Source organism: Schistocerca nitens, unplaced genomic scaffold, assembly GCF_023898315.1.
Source record: "Schistocerca nitens isolate TAMUIC-IGC-003100 unplaced genomic scaffold, iqSchNite1.1 HiC_scaffold_373, whole genome shotgun sequence".
Classification (NCBI taxonomy): domain Eukaryota; kingdom Metazoa; phylum Arthropoda; class Insecta; order Orthoptera; family Acrididae; genus Schistocerca; species Schistocerca nitens.
This window is the reverse complement of record NW_026045907.1, coordinates 481184-503333: the sequence shown is the minus strand read 5'-3', so window position 1 is coordinate 503333 and position 22150 is coordinate 481184. Positions and strand designations below refer to the sequence as shown.

At 45.9% G+C, this 22150-nt stretch overlaps 1 protein-coding gene across 1 annotated transcript in view; it reads left to right on the top strand.

Annotated features, from left to right (window-relative positions):
• Nucleotides 1-241: 241 nt before the first annotated feature.
• Nucleotides 242-22150, top strand: part of LOC126229542 (D-erythrulose reductase-like) — a 64980-nt gene continuing 43071 nt past the window's right edge. The window contains exons 1-3 of the mRNA XM_049942307.1: nt 242-298; nt 493-607; nt 5740-6004. Coding sequence (XP_049798264.1) covers nt 242-298; nt 493-607; nt 5740-6004 — 437 coding nt within the window. The remainder of the gene's footprint in view (nt 299-492; nt 608-5739; nt 6005-22150) is intronic.

The following is a 22150-nucleotide window of genomic DNA, read 5'->3' as shown; positions in this document are numbered from 1 at the left end:
GTCTTCTCGAGAGTTCCTTGCACGGTCGGCAGACTCGGTGAGTTGCACAACCGAAGGACCCTTCGTAGCGGCAGGTTTCCTCTGCGCACGCTTCTTTCCCATGCTGCGAGGCGCGGAACACGACAATTTGCACGCGTTGTCAAAACAACGCACGACAATTTGCTCTCCGCAGCGCCCACAGCACAGAAAACCTCTTCACGAGCTCTCAACGGCCGAGTAAGCGAAGCGCGCAACACCAGCGATGCGCTCACCTCGCCAGCTCAGGGAGGATCTTGTCCAGTATTTATGCCCAGAGTGCGTTGGGTGCTCTCTTTGCCGTCCGCGCCCGCCTGGCGCTGCTGGTTAGGTGTCTCTTCCCCGGTGCTCCCTCGGACGTCCGCGCCCGACTTGGTCGGCATCTGTGGCAGCTCTCTGAGGCCCGTCCTGTGTCAGGCGTTCCCATCGCGGTCCGCGCCCGCTTGGCGCTCCTCCTGAGCTTTTGGCCCCTCCCAGGTGCTCCCACGGACGTCCGCGCCCGGCTCGTCCATCATCTGCGGTCGTGGCGGCTGTCAGAGGCCCATCCCGCGGTCCGCGCCCGCCTGGCGCTGCTCCTGCACCGCAGCAAATGGTAACGCCACGTCAAAGGTGACGATAATATCTCCTTCTCCAAAACGCAGACCAAAAGCTAATAGATTTAAGATGTTTTCTCAGACCATGGTTCAAATGGCTCTGAGCACTATGGGACTTAACTGCTGAGGTCATCAGTCTCCTAGAACTTAGAACTACACTCCTGGAAATTGAAATAAGAACACCGTGAATTCATTGTCCCAGGAAGGGGAAACTTTATTGACACATTCCTGGGGTCAGATACATCACATGATCACACTGACAGAACCACAGGCACATAGACACAGGCAACAGAGCATGCACAATGTCGGCACTAGTACAGTGTATATCCACCTTTCGCAGCAATGCACGCTGCTATTCTCCCATGGAGACGATCGTAGAGATGCTGGATGTAGTCCTGTGGAACGGCTTGCCATGCCATTTCCACCTGGCGCCTCAGTTGGACCAGCGTTCGTTCTGGACGTGCAGACCGCGTGAGACGACGCTTCATCCAGTCCCAAACATGCTCAATGGGGGACAGATCCGGAGATCTTGCTGGCCAGGGTAGTTGACTTACACCTTCTAGAGCACGTTGGGTAGCACGGGATACATGCGGACGTGCATTGTCCTGTTGGAACAGCAAGTTCCCTTGCCGGTCTAGGAATGGTAGAACGATGGGTTCGATGACGGTTTGGATGTACCGTGCACTATTCAGTGTCCCCTCGACGATCACCAGTGGTGTACGGCCAGTGTAGGAGATCGCTCCCCACACCATGATGCCGGGTGTTGGCCATGTGTGCCTCGGTCGTATGCAGTCCTGATTGTGGCGCTCACCTGCACGGCGCCAAACACGCATACGACCATCATTGGCACCAAGGCAGAAGCGACTCTCATCGCTGAAGACGACACGTCTCCATTCGTCCCTCCATTCACGCCTGTCGCGACACCACTGGAGGCGGGCTGCACGATGTTGGGGCGTGAGCGGAAGACGGCCTAACGGTGAGCGGGACCGTAACCCAGCTTCATGGAGACGGTTGCGAATGGTCCTCGCCGATACCCCAGGAGCAACAGTGTCCCTAATTTGCTGGGAAGTGGCGGTGCGGTCCCCTACGGCACTGCGTAGGATCCTACGGTCTTGGCGTGCATCCGTGCGTCGCTGCGGTCCGGTCCCAGGTCGACGGGCACGTGCACCTTCCGCCGACCACTGGCGACAACATCGATGTACTGTGGAGACCTCACGCCCCACGTGTTGAGCAATTCGGCGGTACGTCCACCCGGCCTCCCGCATGCCCACTATACGCCCTCGCTCAAAGTCCGTCAACTGCACATACGGTTCACGTCCACGCTGTCGCGGCATGCTACCAGTGTTAAAGACTGCGATGGAGCTCCGTATGCCACGGCAAACTGGCTGACACTGACGGCGGCGGTGCACAAATGCTGCGCAGCTAGCGCCATTCGACGGCCAACACCGCGGTTCCTGGTGTGTCCGCTGTGCCGTGCGTGTGATCATTGCTTGTACAGCCCTCTCGCAGTGTCCGGAGCAAGTATGGTGGATCTGACACACCGGTGTCAATGTGTTCTTTTTTCCATTTCCAGGAGTGTACTTAAAGCTAACTAGGTTGCACCCATGGTCTAGGGGTTGCGTCTTTGATTCGTAATCAAAAAAACGTCTTCGGTGCCGGGTTCGATCCCTGCCACTGCCTAAATTTTGATAAATAATCAGCCTCATTCTGCCAACGGCCTTGTCAAAGAGGGCGGAGGAGCGGATAGAGGTTCAGGGCACTCTCTTGTCCTAGGGGTGGAAAATTGCCCCTAAAGGCGGAAGAATCAGCAATGATCAACGACATGAGGATGTAGAAGGCAATGGAAACCACTGCATTAAAGACACGTAACGTGTATCCATAGGACATGTGGCCTGTATTTGAAGAAGTGTCATGATGATCTCTCCATTGGCAAAAGATTCCGGAATAGTCCCCCATTCGGATCTCCGGGAGGGGACTGCCAAGGGGGAGGTTACCATGAGAAAAAGATTGAATAACCAACAAAAGGTTAATGTTCTACGAGTCGGGGCGTGGAATGTCAGAAGCTTGAACGTGGTAGGGAAACTAGAAAATCTGAAAAGGGAAATGCAAAGGCTCAATCTAGATATAGTAGGGGCAGTGAAGTGAAGTGGAAGGAAGACAATTTCTGGTCAGATGAGTATCGGGTAATATCAACAGCAGCAGAAAATGGTATAACAGGTGTAGGATTCGTTATGAATAGGAAGGTAGGGCAGAGGGTGTGTTACTGTGTACAGTTCAGTGACCGGGTAGTTCTAATCAGAATCGACAGCAGACCAACACCGACAACGATAGTTCAGGTATACATGCCAACGTCACAAGCTGAAGATGAACAGATAGAGAAAGTGTATGAGGATATTCAAAGGGTAATGCAGTATGTAAAGGGGGACGAAAATCTAATAGTCATGGGCGACTGGAATGCAGTTGTAGGGGAAGGAGTAGAAGAAAAGGTTACAGGAGAATATGGGCTTGGGACAAGGAACGAAAGAGCAGAAAGACTAATTGAGTTCGGTAACAAGTTTCAGCTAGTAATAGCGAATACCCTGGTCAAGAATCACAAGAGGAGGAGGTATACTTGGAAAAGGCCGGTAGATACGGGAATATTTCAATTAGATTACGTCATGGTCAGACAGAGATTCCGAAATCAGATACTGGATTGTAAGGCGTACCCAGGAGCAGATATAGACTCAGATCACAGTATAGTAGTGATGAAGAGTAGACTGAAGTTGAAGACGTTAGTCAGGAAGAATCAATACGCAAAGAAGTGGGATACGGAAGTACTAAGGAATGACGAGATACGATTGAAGTTCTCTAACGCTATAGATACAGCAATATGGAATAGCGCAGTAGGCAGTACAGTTGAAGAGGAATGGACATCTCTAAAAAGGGTCATCACAGAAGTTGGGAAGGAAAACATAGGTACAAAGAAGGTAGCTGCGAAGAAACCATGGGTAACAGAAGAAATACTTGAGTTGATTGATGAAAGCAGGAAGTACAAACATGTTCCGGGAAAATCAGGAATACAGAAATACAAATCGCTGAGGAATGAAATAAATAGGAAGTGCAGGGAAGCTAAGACGAATTGGTTGCAGGAAAAATGTGAAGACATCGAAAAAGATATGATTGTCGTAAGGACAGGCTCAGCATACAGGAAAGTCAAAACAACCTTTGGTGACATTAAAAGCGACGGTGGTAACATTAAGAGTGCAACGGGAATTCCACTGTTAAATGCAGAGGAGAGAGCAGATAGGTGGAAAGAATACATTGAAAGCCTCTATGAGGGTGAAGATTTGTCTGATGTGATAGAAGAAGAAACAGGAGTCGATTTAGAAGAGATAGGGAATCCAGTATTAGAATCGGAATTTAAAAGAGCTTTGGAGGACTTACGGTCAAATAAGGCAGAAGGGATAGATAACATTCCATCAGAATTTCTAAAATCATTGGGGGAAGTGGCAACAAAACGACTATTCACGTTGGTGTGTAGAATATATGAGTCTGGCGACATACCATCTGACTTTCTGAAAAGCATCATCCACACAATTCCGAAGACGGCAAGAGCTGACAAGTGCGAGAATTATCGCACAATCAGCTTAACAGCTCATGCAACGAAGCTGCTTACAAGAATAATATACAGAAGAATGGAGAAGAAAATTGAGAATGCGCTAGGTGACGATCAGTTTGGCTTTAGGAAAAGTAAAGGGACGAGAGAGGCAATTCTGACGTTACGGCTAATAATGGAAGCAAGGCTAAAGAAAAATCAAGACACTTTCATAGGATTTGTCGACCTGGAAAAAGCGTTCGACAATATAAAGTGGTGCAAGCTGTTCGAGATTCTGAAAAAAATAGGGGTAAGCTATAGGGAGAGACGGGTCATATACAATATGTACAACAACCAAGAGGGAATAATAAGAGTGGACGATCAAGAACGAAGTGCTCGTATTAAGAAGGGTGTAAGACAAGGCTGTAGCCTTTCACCCCTGCTCTTCTATCTGTACATCGAGGAAGCAATGATGGAAATAAAAGAAAGGTTCAGGAGTGGAATTAAAATACAAGGTGAAAGGATATCAATGATACGATTCGCTGATGACATTGCTATCCTGAGTGAAAGTGAAGAAGAATTAAATGATCTGCTGAACGGAATGAACAGTCTAATGAGTACACAGTATGGTTTGAGAGTAAATCGGAGAAAGACGAAGGTAATGAGAAGTAGTAGAAATGAGAACAGTGAGAAACTTAACATCAGGATTGATGGTCACGAAGTCAATGAAGTTGAGGAATTCTGCTACCTAGGCAGTAAAATAACCAATGACGGACGTAGCAAGGAGGACATCAAAAGCAGACTCGATATGGCAAAAAAGGCATTTCTGGCCAAGAGAAGTCTACTAATATCAAATACCGGCCATAATTTGAGGAAGAAATTTCTGAGGATGTACGTCTGGAGTACAGCATTGTATGGTAGTGAAACATGGACTGTGGGAAAACCGGAACAGAAGAGAATAGAAGCATTTGAGATGTGGTGCTGTAGACGAATGTTGAAAATTAGGTGTACTCATAAGGTAAGAAATGAGGAGGTTCTATGCAGAATCGGAGAGGAAAGGAATATGTGGAAAACACTGATAAGGAAAAGGGACAGGATGATAGGACATCTGCTAAGACATGAGCGAATGACTTCTATGGTACTAGAGGGAGCTGTAGAGGGCAAAAACTGTAGAGGAAGACAGAGATTGGAATACGTCAAGCAAATAATTGAGGACGTAGCTTGCAAGTGCTACTCTGAGATGAAGAGGTTAGCACAGGAAAGGAATTCGTGGGGGGCGCATCAAACCAGTCAGTATACTGATGACCAAAAAAAAAAAAAAAAAAAAAAGCTAACTAAGCTAAGGACATCACACACATCCGTGCCTGAGGCAGGATTCGAACCTGCGACTGTAGCGGTCGTGCGGTTCCAGACAGTAGCGCCTAGAACCGCTGGGCCACTCTGGCCAGCTTCAGACCGTGGTAACACTTGTTTGTGGACAATAATTGTTTTTTGGATTTCAGATCTGGCACTGTTGTTACCGTTTACCTGTGACGGGCCAATGCCTGTGCCTTGCAGGAATCGGCCGGGAGGTGGCGCTGTCCCTGGCTCGGTGCGGCGCGCAGGTGGTGGCGCTGTCCCGCACCCAACACCACCTGGACACGCTGGTGGCCGAGGCTAAGGCCGAGGGCTTCTCCATCACCCCCCTGTGTGTGGACGTGGCCGACTGGGCGCGCACCAGGGAGCTGCTGGGCGGGCAGCCGCCCTTCGACGGGCTCGTCAACAACGCGGGCATCGCCTGCCTCAACCACTTCGCCAACGCCACCAAGGACGACGTCGACAAGTAGGGCGCTCGCCTCTCAGCTTTAGCCGTTCAGTGTATGCTGACTGTGTACCAACTACACTGAAGAAACTGGCACACCTGCCTAATATCGTGTAGGGCTTCCGCGAGCACGCAGTGCTGCAACACGATGTGGTGTGAACTCCACTAATGTCTGAGGGAGTGCTGCAGGCCTGTCTATAAATCCGTAAGCATACGAGGGGGTAGAGATGTCTTCTCAACAGCACATTGCTAGGCATCCCAGATACCCTCAACAAGGTTTATGTCTGGGGAGTCTGGTGGCCAGTGGAAGCGTTTAAAGTCAGATGTGTATTCCTGGAGCTATTCTGTAGCAATTCTGGACGTGTGTGGTGTAGCATTGTCCTGCAGGAATTGCCCAAGTCCGTCGGAATGCACAATGGATATTTCACCTGTCAGAGTCGTATCTAGACGTATCTAGGGTCAAATATCACTTCAACTGCACACGCCCCACACCATTACAGAGCCTCCACCAGCTTGAACAGTCCCCTGCCCACATGCTGGGTCCATGGATTCATGACGTTGTCTCCATACCGGTACACGTTCATCCACTGGATACAATTTGAAACGAGACTCGTCCGACCAGGCAACATGTTTCCAATCATCAACAGTCAAATGTCGGCGTTGACAGGCCCCGGGCGAGGCGTAAAGCTTTGTCTCGTGCAATCATCAAGGGTACACAAGTGGGCCTTCGGTTCCGAAAGCCCATATTGATGATGTTTCCTTGAATGGTTCGCACGCGACACTAGTTGACGGCCCAGCATTAAAATTTGCAGCAAATTGTGGATGTGTTGGACTTCTGTCACGTTGAATGATTCTCTTCAGTCATCGTTGGTCCCGTTCTTGCAGAATCTTTTTCGCGTCATAGCGATGTCGGAAATTTGATGTTTTACCGGATTCCTGATGTACATGGTACACTCGTGTAAATGGTCGTACGGGAAATTCTCCACATCATCACTGTCTCGGAGATGCTGTGTCCCACCGCTCGTGCGCCGACTATAACACCACGTTCAAACTCACTTAAATATTGATAACCTGCCACTACAGCAGCAGTAACCGATCTAATAACTGCGCCAGACACTTGTTGTCTTATGCAGGCTTTGCCGACTGCAGCGCCGCATTCTGCCGTATCTATGTATTTGAAGACGCACGCCTATACCAATTCATTTGGTGCTTTAGTGTAGCTGGACTACTAAAGTTCACGACACAACAATACTGTTCAGAGTTTAAGTTCACGAAGCTATGTGTTGATATGTTCACACATGTTGCTAAGTCTGGCACACCACCATAATGTTAAGAGTTAAAAGTTCATGAAGCTAAATGAAGAAGTCACAAATACAAACGAAACGCCCTTTAAAGTTCCTGAAGCTAGATCTCGAAAAATTCACAAGTCCAAACGCCATTCTGTTTAGTTATTCAAAGTATTTTAATTCCATCTTTGTAACTACAGGAAAATTTGTGTTTTTGTCGCTCAAAAAATTTTGCATTATTGAAATAAAAAAATATCCGTGATATGTTATGAGAGGTATTTACAAATCGACTTTCCTTCTAAATCGAATCCTGTCCGTTAAAAACCATGTTGATTTCACTTCCAGAGTTTCAAGCCTGGTTTCTGCTCTTACCAGGAATGGCCTTCTGGTTGCACATTTTTTAGGCAACGAACTGTTTTTAAATCTCGTTACAGGCCATAGATGACGTTTTATATCAATGATACGGAACCCATTTGTTCACCAAAGCACGTATTTCCTTGTGGTTGCAAAGAATCAATTACAATACCTTCGATAATTATACTGCAAATGTGGACAAATGGTGACACAAATGAAGAATTCTGTATAAAGTTCAGCATGCTACCAGTCGACCGACACTTTTTAAGTTTAAGATTTTCTGTAGTAAACTTCTCAAGTCCGTGAAAGTGCTGGCTGAAAACTTTCAGTGAGTTAAGCTGCCGCTGCTACGCCCATCCTTCTTCAGTGATTGCTCTAAGCAAGCTGTCTGTACCCAATATATAAACTGTGTTGGTCTCCACATGTCACTTATTTGGCGGCCCGTTGTACACGTTCCCTTAATGTCCTCAGAGTTCTTAGCGGTTCATCTTGGGGAGCGGATCGCACTGTCCTGCTTCGCTTGTATCGGTCCATAGTCCGATCGAAGCTGGATTATGGGAGCTTCGTCTACTCGTCCGCTCGGCCATCCCTCTTACGCCGGCTCAACTCCATCCACCATCGGGGGATACGTCTTGCGACCGGAGCCTTCTACACTAGTCCTGTCGAGAGTCTTTATGCTGAAGCTGCCGAGTTACCATTGACCTACCGGCGCGACGTACTGCTGTGTCGGTATGCCTGCCGGCTGTTGTCTATGCCCGACCACCCCTCTTACAAGTCCTTCTTCGCCGATTCTCTCGATCGTCAGTACGGGTTGTATGTGTCTGCCCTGCTGCCCCCCGGAGTCCGCTTCCGTCGCTTGCTTCGACAATTGGATTTTGCCCTCCCTACCACCTTCAGAGAGGGTGAGAGCCCGACACCACCTTGGCTCCAGGCTCCGGTTCATATTTATCTCGACCTCAGCTCACTCCCGAAGGAGGGTACTCCGGCTGCAGTGTATTGCTCGCGGTTTGTCGAACTTCGTGCTGGACTTGCCGGACACACCTTTATTTACACCGATGGCTCCAAAACTGACGATGGTGTCGGCTGTGCCTTTGTCGTCGGGGCCGCCACCTTTATATACCGGTTCCTCGACCAATGTTCCAGCTTTACGGCCGAGCTTTTTGCTCTCCATCAGGCCGTTCAGTATGCCCGCCGCCACCGCCATTCATCGTATGTACTCTGCTCTGACTCACTAAGTGCTCTTCAGAGCCTTGGAGCTCCCTATCCGGTCCATCCCTTGATTCAACGGATACAGCAGTCCCTTCATTCTTTCGCTGATAATGGTGGTTCTGTCAGCTTTCTGTGGGTCCCCGGACATGTAGGAGTGCCTGGGAATGAGGCTGCGGATGCTGCAGCCAAGGCTGCAGTCCTCCTGCCTCGGCCAGCCTCCCATTGTGTCCCGTCATCGGACGTTCGGGGGGATGTCTGTAAGAGGCTTGTGTCGTTGTGGTGGGATGCTTGGTCATCCCTCCAAGGAAACAAGCTCTGGGCAGTGAAACCACTCCCAACTCCTTGGACAACATCCTCCCGACCATCTCGGCGCGAGGAGGTCCTTCTGACCAGGTTGCGGATTGGGCATTGCCGATTTAGCCACCGCTACCTGCTCTCCGGTGACCCAGCCCCGCAGTGCCCTTGTGGACAGGCATTGACAGTGCGCCATGTTTTATTGTCGTGTCCCCGTTTTAGTCAATTTCGTGTTGTCCTGTCCCTGCCATCTACTTTACCGGATATTTTAGCTGATGACGCTCGAGCAGCTGCTCGTGTTCTGCGTTTTATAACTTTGACTGGCTTGTCCAAAGACATCTAACCTTTTTACTTATTTTATCTGCATCTTTGTCAGGTCATTCTGGTGTCCCCCTCTCCCCTTGAGTTTTACTAGATTCCATGTGCTCTAACGGTGACTGGGGCTAATGACCTCAGTAGTTGAGCGCCCTTAAACCCAAAAAAAAAAAAAAAGTACCCAATATGGCCGTCGCCCTTAAATAGAAACGATCCGTTGTTGCATTTAACTTATTGCTACTACGCATATTAGACACGAAATAAAACCAGAATTCCAGTGACTCTCCTGTGGTTCCATTGGAATTTTGCTGTAGTCATTAGCTTTCTCGTTATATTTATCAGTGAGATAATTAACGTGTCCATTATTTGTTAGTTAACCTTGTGACGGTGCACAAAAATAGCAAACACTGTCCTGTTTAAACGAATCTGACGGAAAAGTAGAGAATCAGCTTCCTGAACCTTCATTCTGCCTTCCTCACCAAATATTTTGCCACGTGAACGTATTCGCATGTTTTTGTAGTGAAGCCTTGAAACGCGTATGTATTTAGTACAGCGATGGCGAGGCATGACAGAATCTCTGACCAGAGAGTTATTTATCGTTGCTAGTCTGCGCTTGACCGCGCGAGAGTTCAGTTGCATGTAGGGAGTCGGTAGTTGCAGTTGCGAGGCAGTTGTTGTACGTAGCGAGTCGCGAGAGCATGTAGTAGCGCGCGAGAGACAGTCGGAGTTGTGTGTGAGGGGTCGGCGGGCGTCGACATGGGGCTCTGGTCAAGATTCAGGACGAGGTATATTTTTTAAATAAGGTAATGAAGCAGCATTGCGCTCATCTGATAATGTAATGCATCTTAACTGTAATTAATTTGTTCAAGAATCGCCCCAATAATAATTTTGTTCTGAAAGCAATTTTTTAAGAAAATAATCATTTTATTGAAAGAAAGTTTCCCATGCATTTCCTTAAAGAAAAAAAAAATTACTTAAGTTCAAAGAATTTTTGCGATGCATTTCCTCCAAGCTATGGTGAAAAATAAGAGCAGATGCAATTTTACTGAGGTAAGAACAGGGCCTAAGATCGACATTTCGGTCTATTTGCGTTTTCATTGTCACTGAGATTTCATTTTATTGAATTGACTTTCATTTTTGTGAGGAGCTTACACATGGCTCAGATTGCTAGTTGTCATTTAATTGTCATTGTCAATAAATTATTTTATTTGCTGGCAGGTTACACTAGGTTCTATTCCCATTAACATTTAAATATTGTATTACGAAATTTTGTGGGGAGGTTACAGCCTTCATACCCAGCATTTCCCTCCTGCTACCACTGCCCACATCCGTCTCTCTCCCACTGTTTCCTTTTTCTCTCGTCTGTCTCTCACACTGTCACTGCCTTCATCCCTTGTTGTCACTCTTCTTAGTATTGTCTCCTTCTCTGCTAGTTTCACTGTCTCTCTGCACCACAGCCATTGTCTTTGCCCCATTACTTTTCTGTCCCATTGCCACTAGCTCTTTCTTCCTCGCTTACACTCTGCTGTCTTCCGCTTCAGTCACCATTGTCTCCTCTCCACACACGTCCTTCACGATGTTTTGCTCGGGGTTTTGAGCCCTAGACCAGGAAACTTTAACAAGTATAGAGGGTAGACGAAAGAGGAAAAGTCCTTTCGTGTTGGTGTTCACCAGTGTGGGGGAGCCCACGACCCCCAAGCCAATGTATGGTCTCTTTTTTGTTTCTGCTGACCTTTTTTTGCTCCCACTGCTGCTGCCTCCATCCATATATTTTTCTCCTTTACTGCCACTGCCTCTCACTGACTATCATTACCTCCTCCGTCTTTCACTTCCACTGCTGTTGTCTTCATCCATCTCTGTTTCTCTTCCAATGCCACTTTCTCTCTCCATCCTTCACTGTCTGCTTCTCTCCCACTGGCATTGTCTGCTCTTTCTTCCAGCGTCAGCGTCTCTTTCAGCGCAAAAGAGCATGAATATGTTCACTTTTCAAAGTTTTTGGTGAAGAAATGGAATGAGGTTTCAGGCAGCTGGCTCTCCACTTTTCTGTCAGTCCTTGCAGAGAACATATTCACCTTTTCTTGCGCACTGACAGGACGAATTTTCAGCTGGCTCCCTTCTTCTCTCTGTTACAGCAGTGTGTGCTGCTTATACAGGGTGGTCAGAACCAGTCTGAAAAACTTGTAAGGGTATTAGAGGATAGGCGGTGCTGATAAATAATTTTTAAGAAAAGAATTGGGTACGCTGCATCCTTTCCGAGTTAATTTGCACTGAAGTTAGCCAACCGAGCCGTTGTGCATGCAATAATGAAGCGCCCATTCAGAGACAGTGACGCCAAATGTACTCTGCATTTCGTGTCCTGAAACCGAACAACAGATCGATACAAAAATTGGACGTGGGTCGTTACGAAAGATCCAACCCGAGACAAAGGCTGAGCAGCCTCCAGTGCTGTCATCTACACTATCAAAACAAGGAGACCATCAAAAGTGTAAATAACATATTTTGATGGGTCTCGGATATGTTGTAGAGGGACATGCCCTGAGTACAAGGCTATGCGCTTGTTTAGCGACGGTCCTTGGTTTTAGAGAAAATTGATTTTGAAGTTGACTGCGCGCTGTAATATGCACATTAGGCACGTCCCAAGGCAGCGAGAGTGGCGCATCGGTTAAGGTCTACAGCTACCGCGCTGAAGGTACCATGTTTAGATCCTTTGTGTTTTTTTTTTTTTTTAAATCAGAATAGTCCGACATTTTTCCATTTTATTTTACAAAATATCAACTGTGTACATTGTGTGAAATTATTAAGAAATATTCTATTTTGCCGTAGTAATTTAATTTTCACGTCATTATTACGAACTCTTACTCGCTATCGCCTATGTCACTTGCTATGCCACAACAGAAATCCGGATGATGTTTGTCGTAAAAGCAACCGAATCACAATGTCATACGGCACCGAGCACATTTCATAAAAGCTATTGTCTTTCTTGCGCACGGAGTTATTAAGAGAGATAGCGGAAGACATTGTTCATTTACGTTCAAAAAGTTTTATTTTTCATCCTTTAGCTTTAATGCGTACTAGGCGTATTTGATTATATTCGAAAAAATGGCTGCCCTGAATTGATGCAAAATTAATGAGTGTAGGTTTATTGAATCGTCTCAGGACGCTATTACTCTGTTGGGCTTCAACAAATCGGGAGCATTCTGAATTTTCTTCGTGAAAATTTTAACCTGGCGGTAAAAATATACGCCACAAGACTAGAAAAGTGGAGTACACTTCGGTGGGATAATTTTTACTGTGCAGGTGCACGTTTTCCCCTCATCCACGAAGATGTAATCGTATAGGCCAGATCGGTTTGCCCTCCCCACGTATCAACGATATATAGAAATTTATTTACTAAGATGGTATCTGTTCTTTCCGACATGTCCGAAAGAACAGATACCATCGGTGACCAAGCAGCTCGCTAGAATTAAATTACAATGAAATGAACACCCTTAGCTGCTTACAGGCGTTGACACACGTCAACGGGGACAGATGAAAATGTGTGCCCCGACCGGGACTCGAACCCGGGATCTCCCCCTTACATGGCAGACGCTCTATCCATCTGAGCCACCGAGGACACAGAGGATAGCGCGTCTGAGGATAGCGCGTCTGCAGGGATTTATCTCTGGCACGCCTCCCGCGAAACCCACATTCTCAATGTATTGTCCCGCACTGCAGTCGTAGTGCCCCCGCCCATTATACTCATTACTCGCGGCGCGTTGCCGATTCCCGTAAGAGTTCGGGCACTGTTTGTGTTGTGGTTGGCAGGAGAGCCAACACCGTGTTACTAGAGGAGGCCGAAAGGCACGCGTTTTAGCTCCCGCAGGCTGGCGTGAGGTCTGGGACAAGGAAATCAGAATTTCAGAAAACCGGACGTAGCTGGTGGAATACTTAACTAATCAATTAATGATGAACGTCGGTCTTGACGGTACATGATTCACAATATCAATAGTAACTGATAATGACGCCTTGCTAGGTCGTAGCAAATGACGTAGCTGAAGGCTATGCTAAACTATCGTCTCGGCAAATGAGAACGTATGTAGGCAGTGACCATCACTAGCAAAGTCGGCTGTACAACTGGGGCGAGTGCTAGGGAGTCTCTCTAGCCTAGACCTGCCGTGTGGCGGCGCTCGGTCTGCAATCACTGATAGTGGCGACACGCGGGTCCGACGTATACTAACGGACCGCGGCCGATTTAAAGGCTTCCACCTAGCAAGTGTGGTGTCTGGCGGTGACACCACTGTTTGTGCATTCGCACAGAAGAAGAAGATGGTCAAGTGGCCGGTGAGCCTTAACTATATATATATACTAAGATGGTATCTGTTCTTTACATGTCCGAAAGAACAGATACCATCGGTGACCAAGCAGCTCGTTAGAATTAAATTACAATGAAATGAACACCCTTAGCTGCTTACAGGCGTTGACATACGTCAACGGGGACAGATGAAAATGTGTGCCCCGACCGGGACTCGAACCCGTGATCTCCTGCTTAATGGGCGACGGCACTACGAATGTAGTGCGAGACAATACGTTGAGAATGTGGGTTTCGCGGGAGGCATGCCAGAGATAAATCCCTGCAGTCGCGCTATCCTCTGTGTCTTCGGTGTCTCAGATGGATAGAGCGTCTGCCATGTGAGCAGGAGATCCCGGGTTCGGGTCCCGGTCGGGGCACACATTTTCATCTGTCCCCGTTGACGTATGTCAACGCCTGTAAGCAGCTAAGGGTGTTCATTTCATTGTAATTTATATAGAAATTTTACCTGTCCCACGCACGGGAGAATTACAGATTTAAAAAGTCTTCATACACCAGTTTCGTGAACTTCCCTGATTTCGTGGAGGACACAATTACGTTTTTAAGTTCGAGGTTTAATTCATCCACTCTAAACAAATTTTCCCGACGGTTCCTGCATACATAAAAAAACGTACTGGATCACCTTTCCTGACGCTGTTAGAGAGTAGTGTGCTGTGTACGAATGAGTTATCTTGTTTCAATCTTTTCTCTGCACGAGAATGGTTCTCGACCCTTTTTCCGAGAGGGATCTATTGTACGTTGATCGTGTTGACTACGTAGTCGAGGTTAAAATTATCAATAAGTATTTTCGCTTGTGTGCGAAATTCTTCCGCAGCTACTAACATTTCTTCCATCGTTGAACATTCTTTGAAACCGATGAACTTGTTAACCTTCCTTTGTCTGATTTTATGCTTTTGTTTAAGTCGTTCGACCCAAGACGAGCTGGCCACGAAATTAAAGGTATCCGATAACAGTGGAACAGCAGCGTTCATCGGTCATTGCTGTTAAGTTCTGGTTGTCACCCGCTCGCAGAAGAAATTATATTATCTTCGCAAGCCAGTCTCTTTCTTACAATGTATTTGACATATATTTTGATATGATTTGCCTGTTCCAAATTCTGCCTCGCTTCGACGAACCGTTCATACGTCTCACGATAACTCCGTTTATCACGACGAGTTCCACCTCGTTTCACACCCTCTTTCCATCGATATAGCATTGATTGATGTTGTAATGGAGAGACACCGCGGGACTGCAAACTCTTTAGGCCCCATTTCGGATGAGCTACTGCAAGAGCGACTGCTCGTTCTTTGTAGGATGGAGGCACATAATCTGCTGGTTCATGTGCGAATTCGTCGCCATCATGCGAAGTCGGCATCTCCCTCTACTAGCGTACACTGCAAAGTAAGTAGCTTTGTATTATGTCGAATAGTCCGCAAGAAAGAGAACGTCCACAGAAAAGTGAAACTAACCGCCTCATATTAGTGCACCTCGTGCTCTTCATTCATCGCCATCGATGATCCGCCTCTGGGCCAACAGGTCTTGTATTGCGATACATATCTCATTGCCAATTGCAAATGAATTAACAAAGCTCGTGCTGGGAGGCATATTTGCTAGAAAATTTAAATGACGAAGCAAATTTTTAGCGTAGTTGATGGCGTTAGTGATTTCACCTCTTGATGGTTTATTCAACTCCTGTACCTCCGATGTATCTTCTTCTGGCTGCACTTGTATAGACACCCTTGGGTCGTTCGTTTCACTGTATTACTCGAACACGCACGGCACTAACAACACATTGCGAGCAAGGGACGTTGAAGACAAATGCAAATTAGCGGTTGAGGAGCTAGGTCACTGCCGTGTTCAAACAACACTTTTTCGCTACATATGTAGTTGGTTGTTTTTTTCCCCCGTTTCGGTAGTCATTTGTGAACCACCAATACCGACATGGCGCCCGATCAGGAAATATGGCCCAGTAAGAGTTAGCTGCTTCCCTACATCACGCTTAACACTCCAGGTCAAATCGACTTCTCTCGTGTGTAAGGCTGTCATCCGCCATTCTGCCCCCTTGTGACGAATTTCACATGATTAATTTGTATTGTCTAAAATCTGTTCTTACGTTCGGTCTGATACAAAAATTCGACTGAAAACGGTTTACTGCAGCTGCTTCGCATTGTTTTCAGGTATTAGGGCATAAACATTCGTAGAAAATATGTCCGTAAATGAGAACAACAAACATGGGATCCTGTTTCACTTGCATTGGCCATTACTCCCTTAGGGTGGGGAAACTGTGTAAGCCTTCAGAAAAATGTGTATTGTTTCTATATATCATTTTTTCTATTAAAACGTCCGCCTACTTAGCTAAGTGCTAACGTCTTTGCCTACCATGCAGTGGGCCTGGGTTCGACTCCCAGCCGGATTGGAGATTTTTTTCTGCTCATGCACTGCGTGTTGTATTACCCTCATCGTCATTTCATCATCACCGACGCTCAAGTCGCCCAATTTGGCGTCCCTGCAATAAATCTTGCAACCTGGCAGCCGTACTTCCCAGATGGGGCCTCCTAGCCAGCAATGCCACACGACCCTTTAATTTTCTATTAAAAATACTTGGTGTGATACCTAATTATATGCAGATTTAAAAAGTATAAGTAGCAAGCATTTGCCAAGAAACACGAGTTGTTGAAAATTCGATTTTTCTTGGAGAACTCACTTCACTCCACCTTCCCCTGCTGCTAACCTGATACTGTATGGTTCTCAATATATTGCATCATGCTTTGTGCACTATCTCATCAAAAGTATCCGCAGATCTCTTAGTGGATATTATTGTTGGTTGTTTTCACTCTTTGCCTTCATAAAGGCTTGATCTCCGCTGTGAGCGCTTTCAATGAAGTGTCTCAATCTCTGTGGAGAAATGGTAGCCCATTCTTAATTAAGAGAGAAGAGAGTGATGTTGCAAACTGGTGCCTGGAGCTGAGTCGATCTTCTAATTTATCGAAAAGGTATTCCACGGTGTTCAAGTCAGGGCTCTGGGTGGGCCTGTCCATTTCTAAATTGTTATCGTTCACAAACCATATCGTCGCAGATGCTACTTTACGGGAGTCATGCTGACACAAACGATCACCGTCTCCAAACAGTTCATCTACTACACGCAGTACACAAGCCTGTTAGATGTGTTCATATCTTTCCACATTTAGCGTTTTCTTAGGTGTAGCGTGAGACTCGAAATCATTCGTTTCAATCATCCACTGCCCAGTGGCGCTGTTCGTTACATCATCTCAAGTATCGCTTAGCACTGACTGCAGAAACGTGAGACTTATGCGGAGCTGCTCGACCGTTGGACCTGATTCTTTTTTAACTTCCTGTCACTGTATTACCTGGACTGCTGGTAGCAGTTTGGAACTCATGAGGGATTCTTTCCACCGATTTCGCGCGACTTTATACAGTCACCAACCACGATGACAGATGGTTCTGCCCATCAGTATATCAGGTCTCCCCTCATCTCGGTTTAGCTGTGGCCGTTTCATCCCGTTTCCACTTCACGATCACACCACCAACAGCTGACTTGGGCAGCTTTACAAGTATTGAAATATCCTTGAAGGATTGATTACTCAGGTGGCGTCCAACGACCAGTGCACTGAGCTGTCCTGACCGATCTACCGTGTTCTCACTGCTTCTCTACTGACAACGCATTCTTTTTCTTTATTGTGATTCCATTCCCTTGCCCCATATGAGCAGGGGAGGGCTGGCAGCGGCACAATCCGCCAGGGTGAGAGGAAAAGAAAAAACAGGGTGTCAGGGGAGCACGAAGAGGCGGGAGATGGACGGGGTGGGAGATGGAAGGCAAATCAGAAGAGAACCCAGTCAAAGCATCAATACCCGCTCTCATGTGTGGGGTTGATCTGTTATTCTGCGCAACGGATTAATCTGAGATGTACCCTTTACCCTGTGGCTCCTGCAAGATGCAATTTCCACCCCCACACTACTACAGAAGTCAGACAGACGCTCCTAACGTTCTAAAGAGAAATGCGTGAAAAACTTTCAGCAATAAATATCTTCTGGAGTCGTCCGCTGTAAGGAAATGACACAAAAATTCACAAAATTTCTTACGTAACTGGTGGCATTCTTGGGTACTGGAGTAGTGCTAGTTAGTGTAAGAAAAACATGAAACTAACGAAAGTTATTGTTTATCTTGCAAAAATTCTGAAAAAATCACAATGGCACTTTTAGTTATGAACTGAACAAGTTATATCCTGGTTCTTTTTGGAATGTGAAGTTACCTCTCAAAGTTTAAGATGGTTGTTGACTTGGCAGAATGGCTGAGAGGCACGCCTACTCAACTTGAATAATTATCCTTTAGAATGTTGCTAGGTACGGTCGAGGCTGTCGCGTGTGAAATGCAGTGAAGTGTACTGTTGTGGAGGAAATATGGGGCCCGCAAGAGCTGTAGCGCACAATACCGTAAGCTGCGATGACTGCTGTCTGCGCCGCTCGCTGCTGAAAAATAAGATAACTCTCGTTCTATCTGGATTGACCTTTGCCAATCAAACTCTCCCTACACCTTGATGAAGTCAAGGACTCCTATTCGCCCCTAGTCTAACTATTGGTGTGGTACACCGGTCAGATAACCAGTCCACCGCGATGCCACTCAAAATTCGCTCGCAGGCGTTTAACTATAACTGTGTCCGTTCACACCGCACAATAAGTGTGGCGGCCAACACAGTGAACAACGCTTAATTGCAAGGACTCAATAAAGAGTAGAGACTTGTTCCTCACTCCAAGAGTGACAACGGAATGGCGCCTCTCCACGCCAGACATGAAGGGGGATATATTTCGGTCTCTCCCATTATTCCTTCAGCTCAAGGCGTCAGAAATATCGTCTGCCAATCAGCATTGCCCTTCTAAAACTGGAGAATGACGTTTCGTTTAAGGCGACCAATCCGGAAACCTGTAGCTTTTGGCGTTTGCTGTCTCCCTGTGAAAATCTCTGAAACTGCGTGCTATTTGTAAAGAATGCATAGGCTCGCCGCTCCCACAGAATGTAGCGGAATTTGCTTTTAAGCCGAACACGGGGTAGTTCCCCCTTTTCACTCGGGCCCACCCTGTCGCTACATGGGCGGTCACCGGTCGACATACGCTGGGTCGTCATCTGAAGGGACCGGCGTCCCTTTGTGCAGTTTCTCTCCCGAACTAAAAGCCCCTGTGACCGTCGTGTCTTGAATGTGTGTGTGTACACCAGCCTCGAGTATTTCAATCTTGGAGCGCATTTGCGATTTATTAGTTATTTGCATATCGTTGACTTTATCTTACCGAGTTTGGGTTCGAATGAAGCGTCTTGATGTGCGGAATATGATTGTGAGGGCGGAATATGTAAGCAATGAAGGTCAGGAGACCGCGACGTCTTACACCGCATCCTTTTATACTGGCGTGTCCACTTCTCATGACATCTGGTGGTCAATTCTGAAATACACATGATGTCCAGACACTTCTGATCAGATAGTGTAAATGCTTGAAAATGGCACAAATGCCGAAGTGTCACTCAAATAAGCAAAATCGTTATTCCATTGCAGGCAACGGTAACAACGGTTCCCGTAAGGTGAGCGAAGTTAAGCACTGTCGGGCTGGGCTAGCACTTGGATGGGTGACCTTCTGGTCTGCCGAGCGCTCTTGGCAAGCGGGGTGCACTCAGACCTTGTAAGGCAAACAGAGGAGCTGCTTGATCAAGAAGTGGCGGCTCCGGTCTCGGAAGAGCGGTGTGCTGGTCACGCGCCCCCCCATATCCGCATCCAGCGAAGCCTGTGGGCTGAGGATCACACAGCGACCGCTCGGTATCGTTGGGCCTTCATGGCCCTTTCGGACAGAGTTTAGTTTAGTTCAGCTTGTTCTTTTGTATACATACATCTCTTGAAAGTAAGATTAAAGTGTGGCAATAACTGACAGAATTGAAGGGGAAGATATGCCAAACACATGTATATGGATCTTTCGATGAGTGCCCTTGTTATCGACTTAGAGACTAATCGAGAGCAACACACTTCAGTAGGCACGGTACTAATGTGAACATTTTCACCAAAATGCCTTTTGTTTCGGATCCCATAATCTACACATGATTCGCCGGACCCTCAACAACATGTCATTATCATGGTGTAAACTAGATAACTTTCTTAACAGCAACAATAATTTTTGAGAACATTTCTCTTGGAGTAACAGCTGTCTGGCTAAAAATGGATTAAAACCGTCTCAACTGCAATAAAAAATGTCTTTATAATGGTACAGGTTTTGGTCAGAATGTGACCATGACCGACACCAGTAAACATTATGAATAAGTGTTTTTACTGCGGTAGAAGTAATAAGAAATATAAATCTGTTTACAGATTTAGTACCTATTTACAGGATTAAAAAAAGTTCTGAGATAGCAAAGGCAATCAAGGATATGCTAATACCAAATAATGCAACAATAGCATTTCTGAAGATAAAAATCCTCTCCAGTAATATCCTAATAAAATAAGTAATTGAAATTATCAGTTGTTATCTGATAACCCATAATAAGATTACTACTGCAGAATGTACAGAATAATTTAATTTTTAGAGTTTATGAATAAGATAGCTTTGAGATGCGCTGGCACCTTGATATACTTTTTGAATGATTTATAATGACAGTTTTTTGCCAAGTTTCCACAGCTAAAAGAAAAAAAACTATATACGATAAACATTATGTCGACGATTCCTTATTACTTATAGAATGTGACACCAAATACATAAACGCATTTGCCCAAACAATAGGCAGTAGGCATCCAAAACTATCTTTTACTGCAGAAGTACAAAACGAGAACTCTACTAATTACCTAGGCCTTACCATTAAAAAAATAAACAATGGACATAAAAGTTTCGCAGGAGAGCTTCTGTCAAGTTTAGAAGGTAGGAGACGAGATACTGGCAGAAGTAAAGCTGTGAGTACCGGGTGTGAGTCGTGCTTCGGTAGCTCAGATGGTAGAGCACTTGCCCGCGAAAGGCAAAGGTCCCGAGTTCGAGTCTCGGTTGGGCACACAGTTTTAATCTGCCAGGAAGTTTCAATGGACATAAACTTTCCATTTTCAAAAAACCCACATGCACATATAAAGGGTGTCTCACGAAGATACGCAATTATTTTAATATGTTATTCTGCAAGTAAAAGTAAATACAAAAGTTCATATAAACGTATGTCCGCAAATGTTTAGTTACGGAGTAACGGCTAATAAAAGATTTTGCCTGAAATTTAGTAACTTCGCTAGTATGAAGCCATCGCAAAACTGTATGAGGTTAAACTAAAGCACGATTTCCATTTATGTTGTTATTGGTCTGGTGAATATAATAAAACATGTCCCAGGCATGTATCTGCAGTAGTTTTCCAGAACGTTCAGAGAAGCAAAGATTATTATACAAGTAAATTTGTTTACTTTCCATTAAGAATGTAGAAACTTTTATGTCATTGTTGGCAACCGTTAGTGAGTTAATTCAGTCGTTTCCTAACCTTGAAACGAGTTAGTTTTCTGTATTGTTCAGTGAAATACCATAACAACAGTGCATTTAAGTGAAACCAAATACTAACTGTTGTAGTTTGTAGACTATTTACGAAATAGGGATGCCTTTCAAATTTACGACGAGGAATGCGCCGATATGGCAAATGTGATAGTAATGCAACTGCTGCAGTTAACGAATATCACGTACGTCATCCAACTCGGAGGATTCCGAATGCTAGAACCGTTATTCGAGTATTTCGAATGTTACGGGAGACAGGTTTTCTACATAGTGTTTATAATCAGTACGGGCGCTCGATACGTAAAGACGATGATGAGGATATTATGGATGCTGTTCATCGTAGCCCTGATACCAGTACACGACGTACCTCTCAACGATTAGACATTTCACAATCTAAGGTAAAGTGTACACTGAAGTACAATAATCTGTGTCCTTACCATAACCAAAAGTGCATCATTTACATCCGGGAGATCCTGCCCTTCACTTTGAGTTGTGCAACTGATTAAATACTAATCGACAGCTACACAAGTACATGTTGTTTACTGATGAGGTTCAGTTTACTCGAGATGGTATAAACAATTTACGTGACGAGCACGTTGGTCTGAAGCAAACCCACATGCAACAGTGCAACGCAATTTCCAGCAGCGATTTAGTGTAAATGTGTGGATTGGTATAATCAACATACACTTTATTGAACCATTCATTTTCCTAGGACGTCTAACTGGTGAGACGTACTTACAATTCCTTCAAGAAGAAATGCCCCGCTTGCTCGAAGATGTTCCACTTGCTACGCGATTGCAAACGTATTTTCAAAATGACGGCGCGCCTCCACATTTCACCAACGCCGCTACTACAGATTTAAATGAACATTTTCCC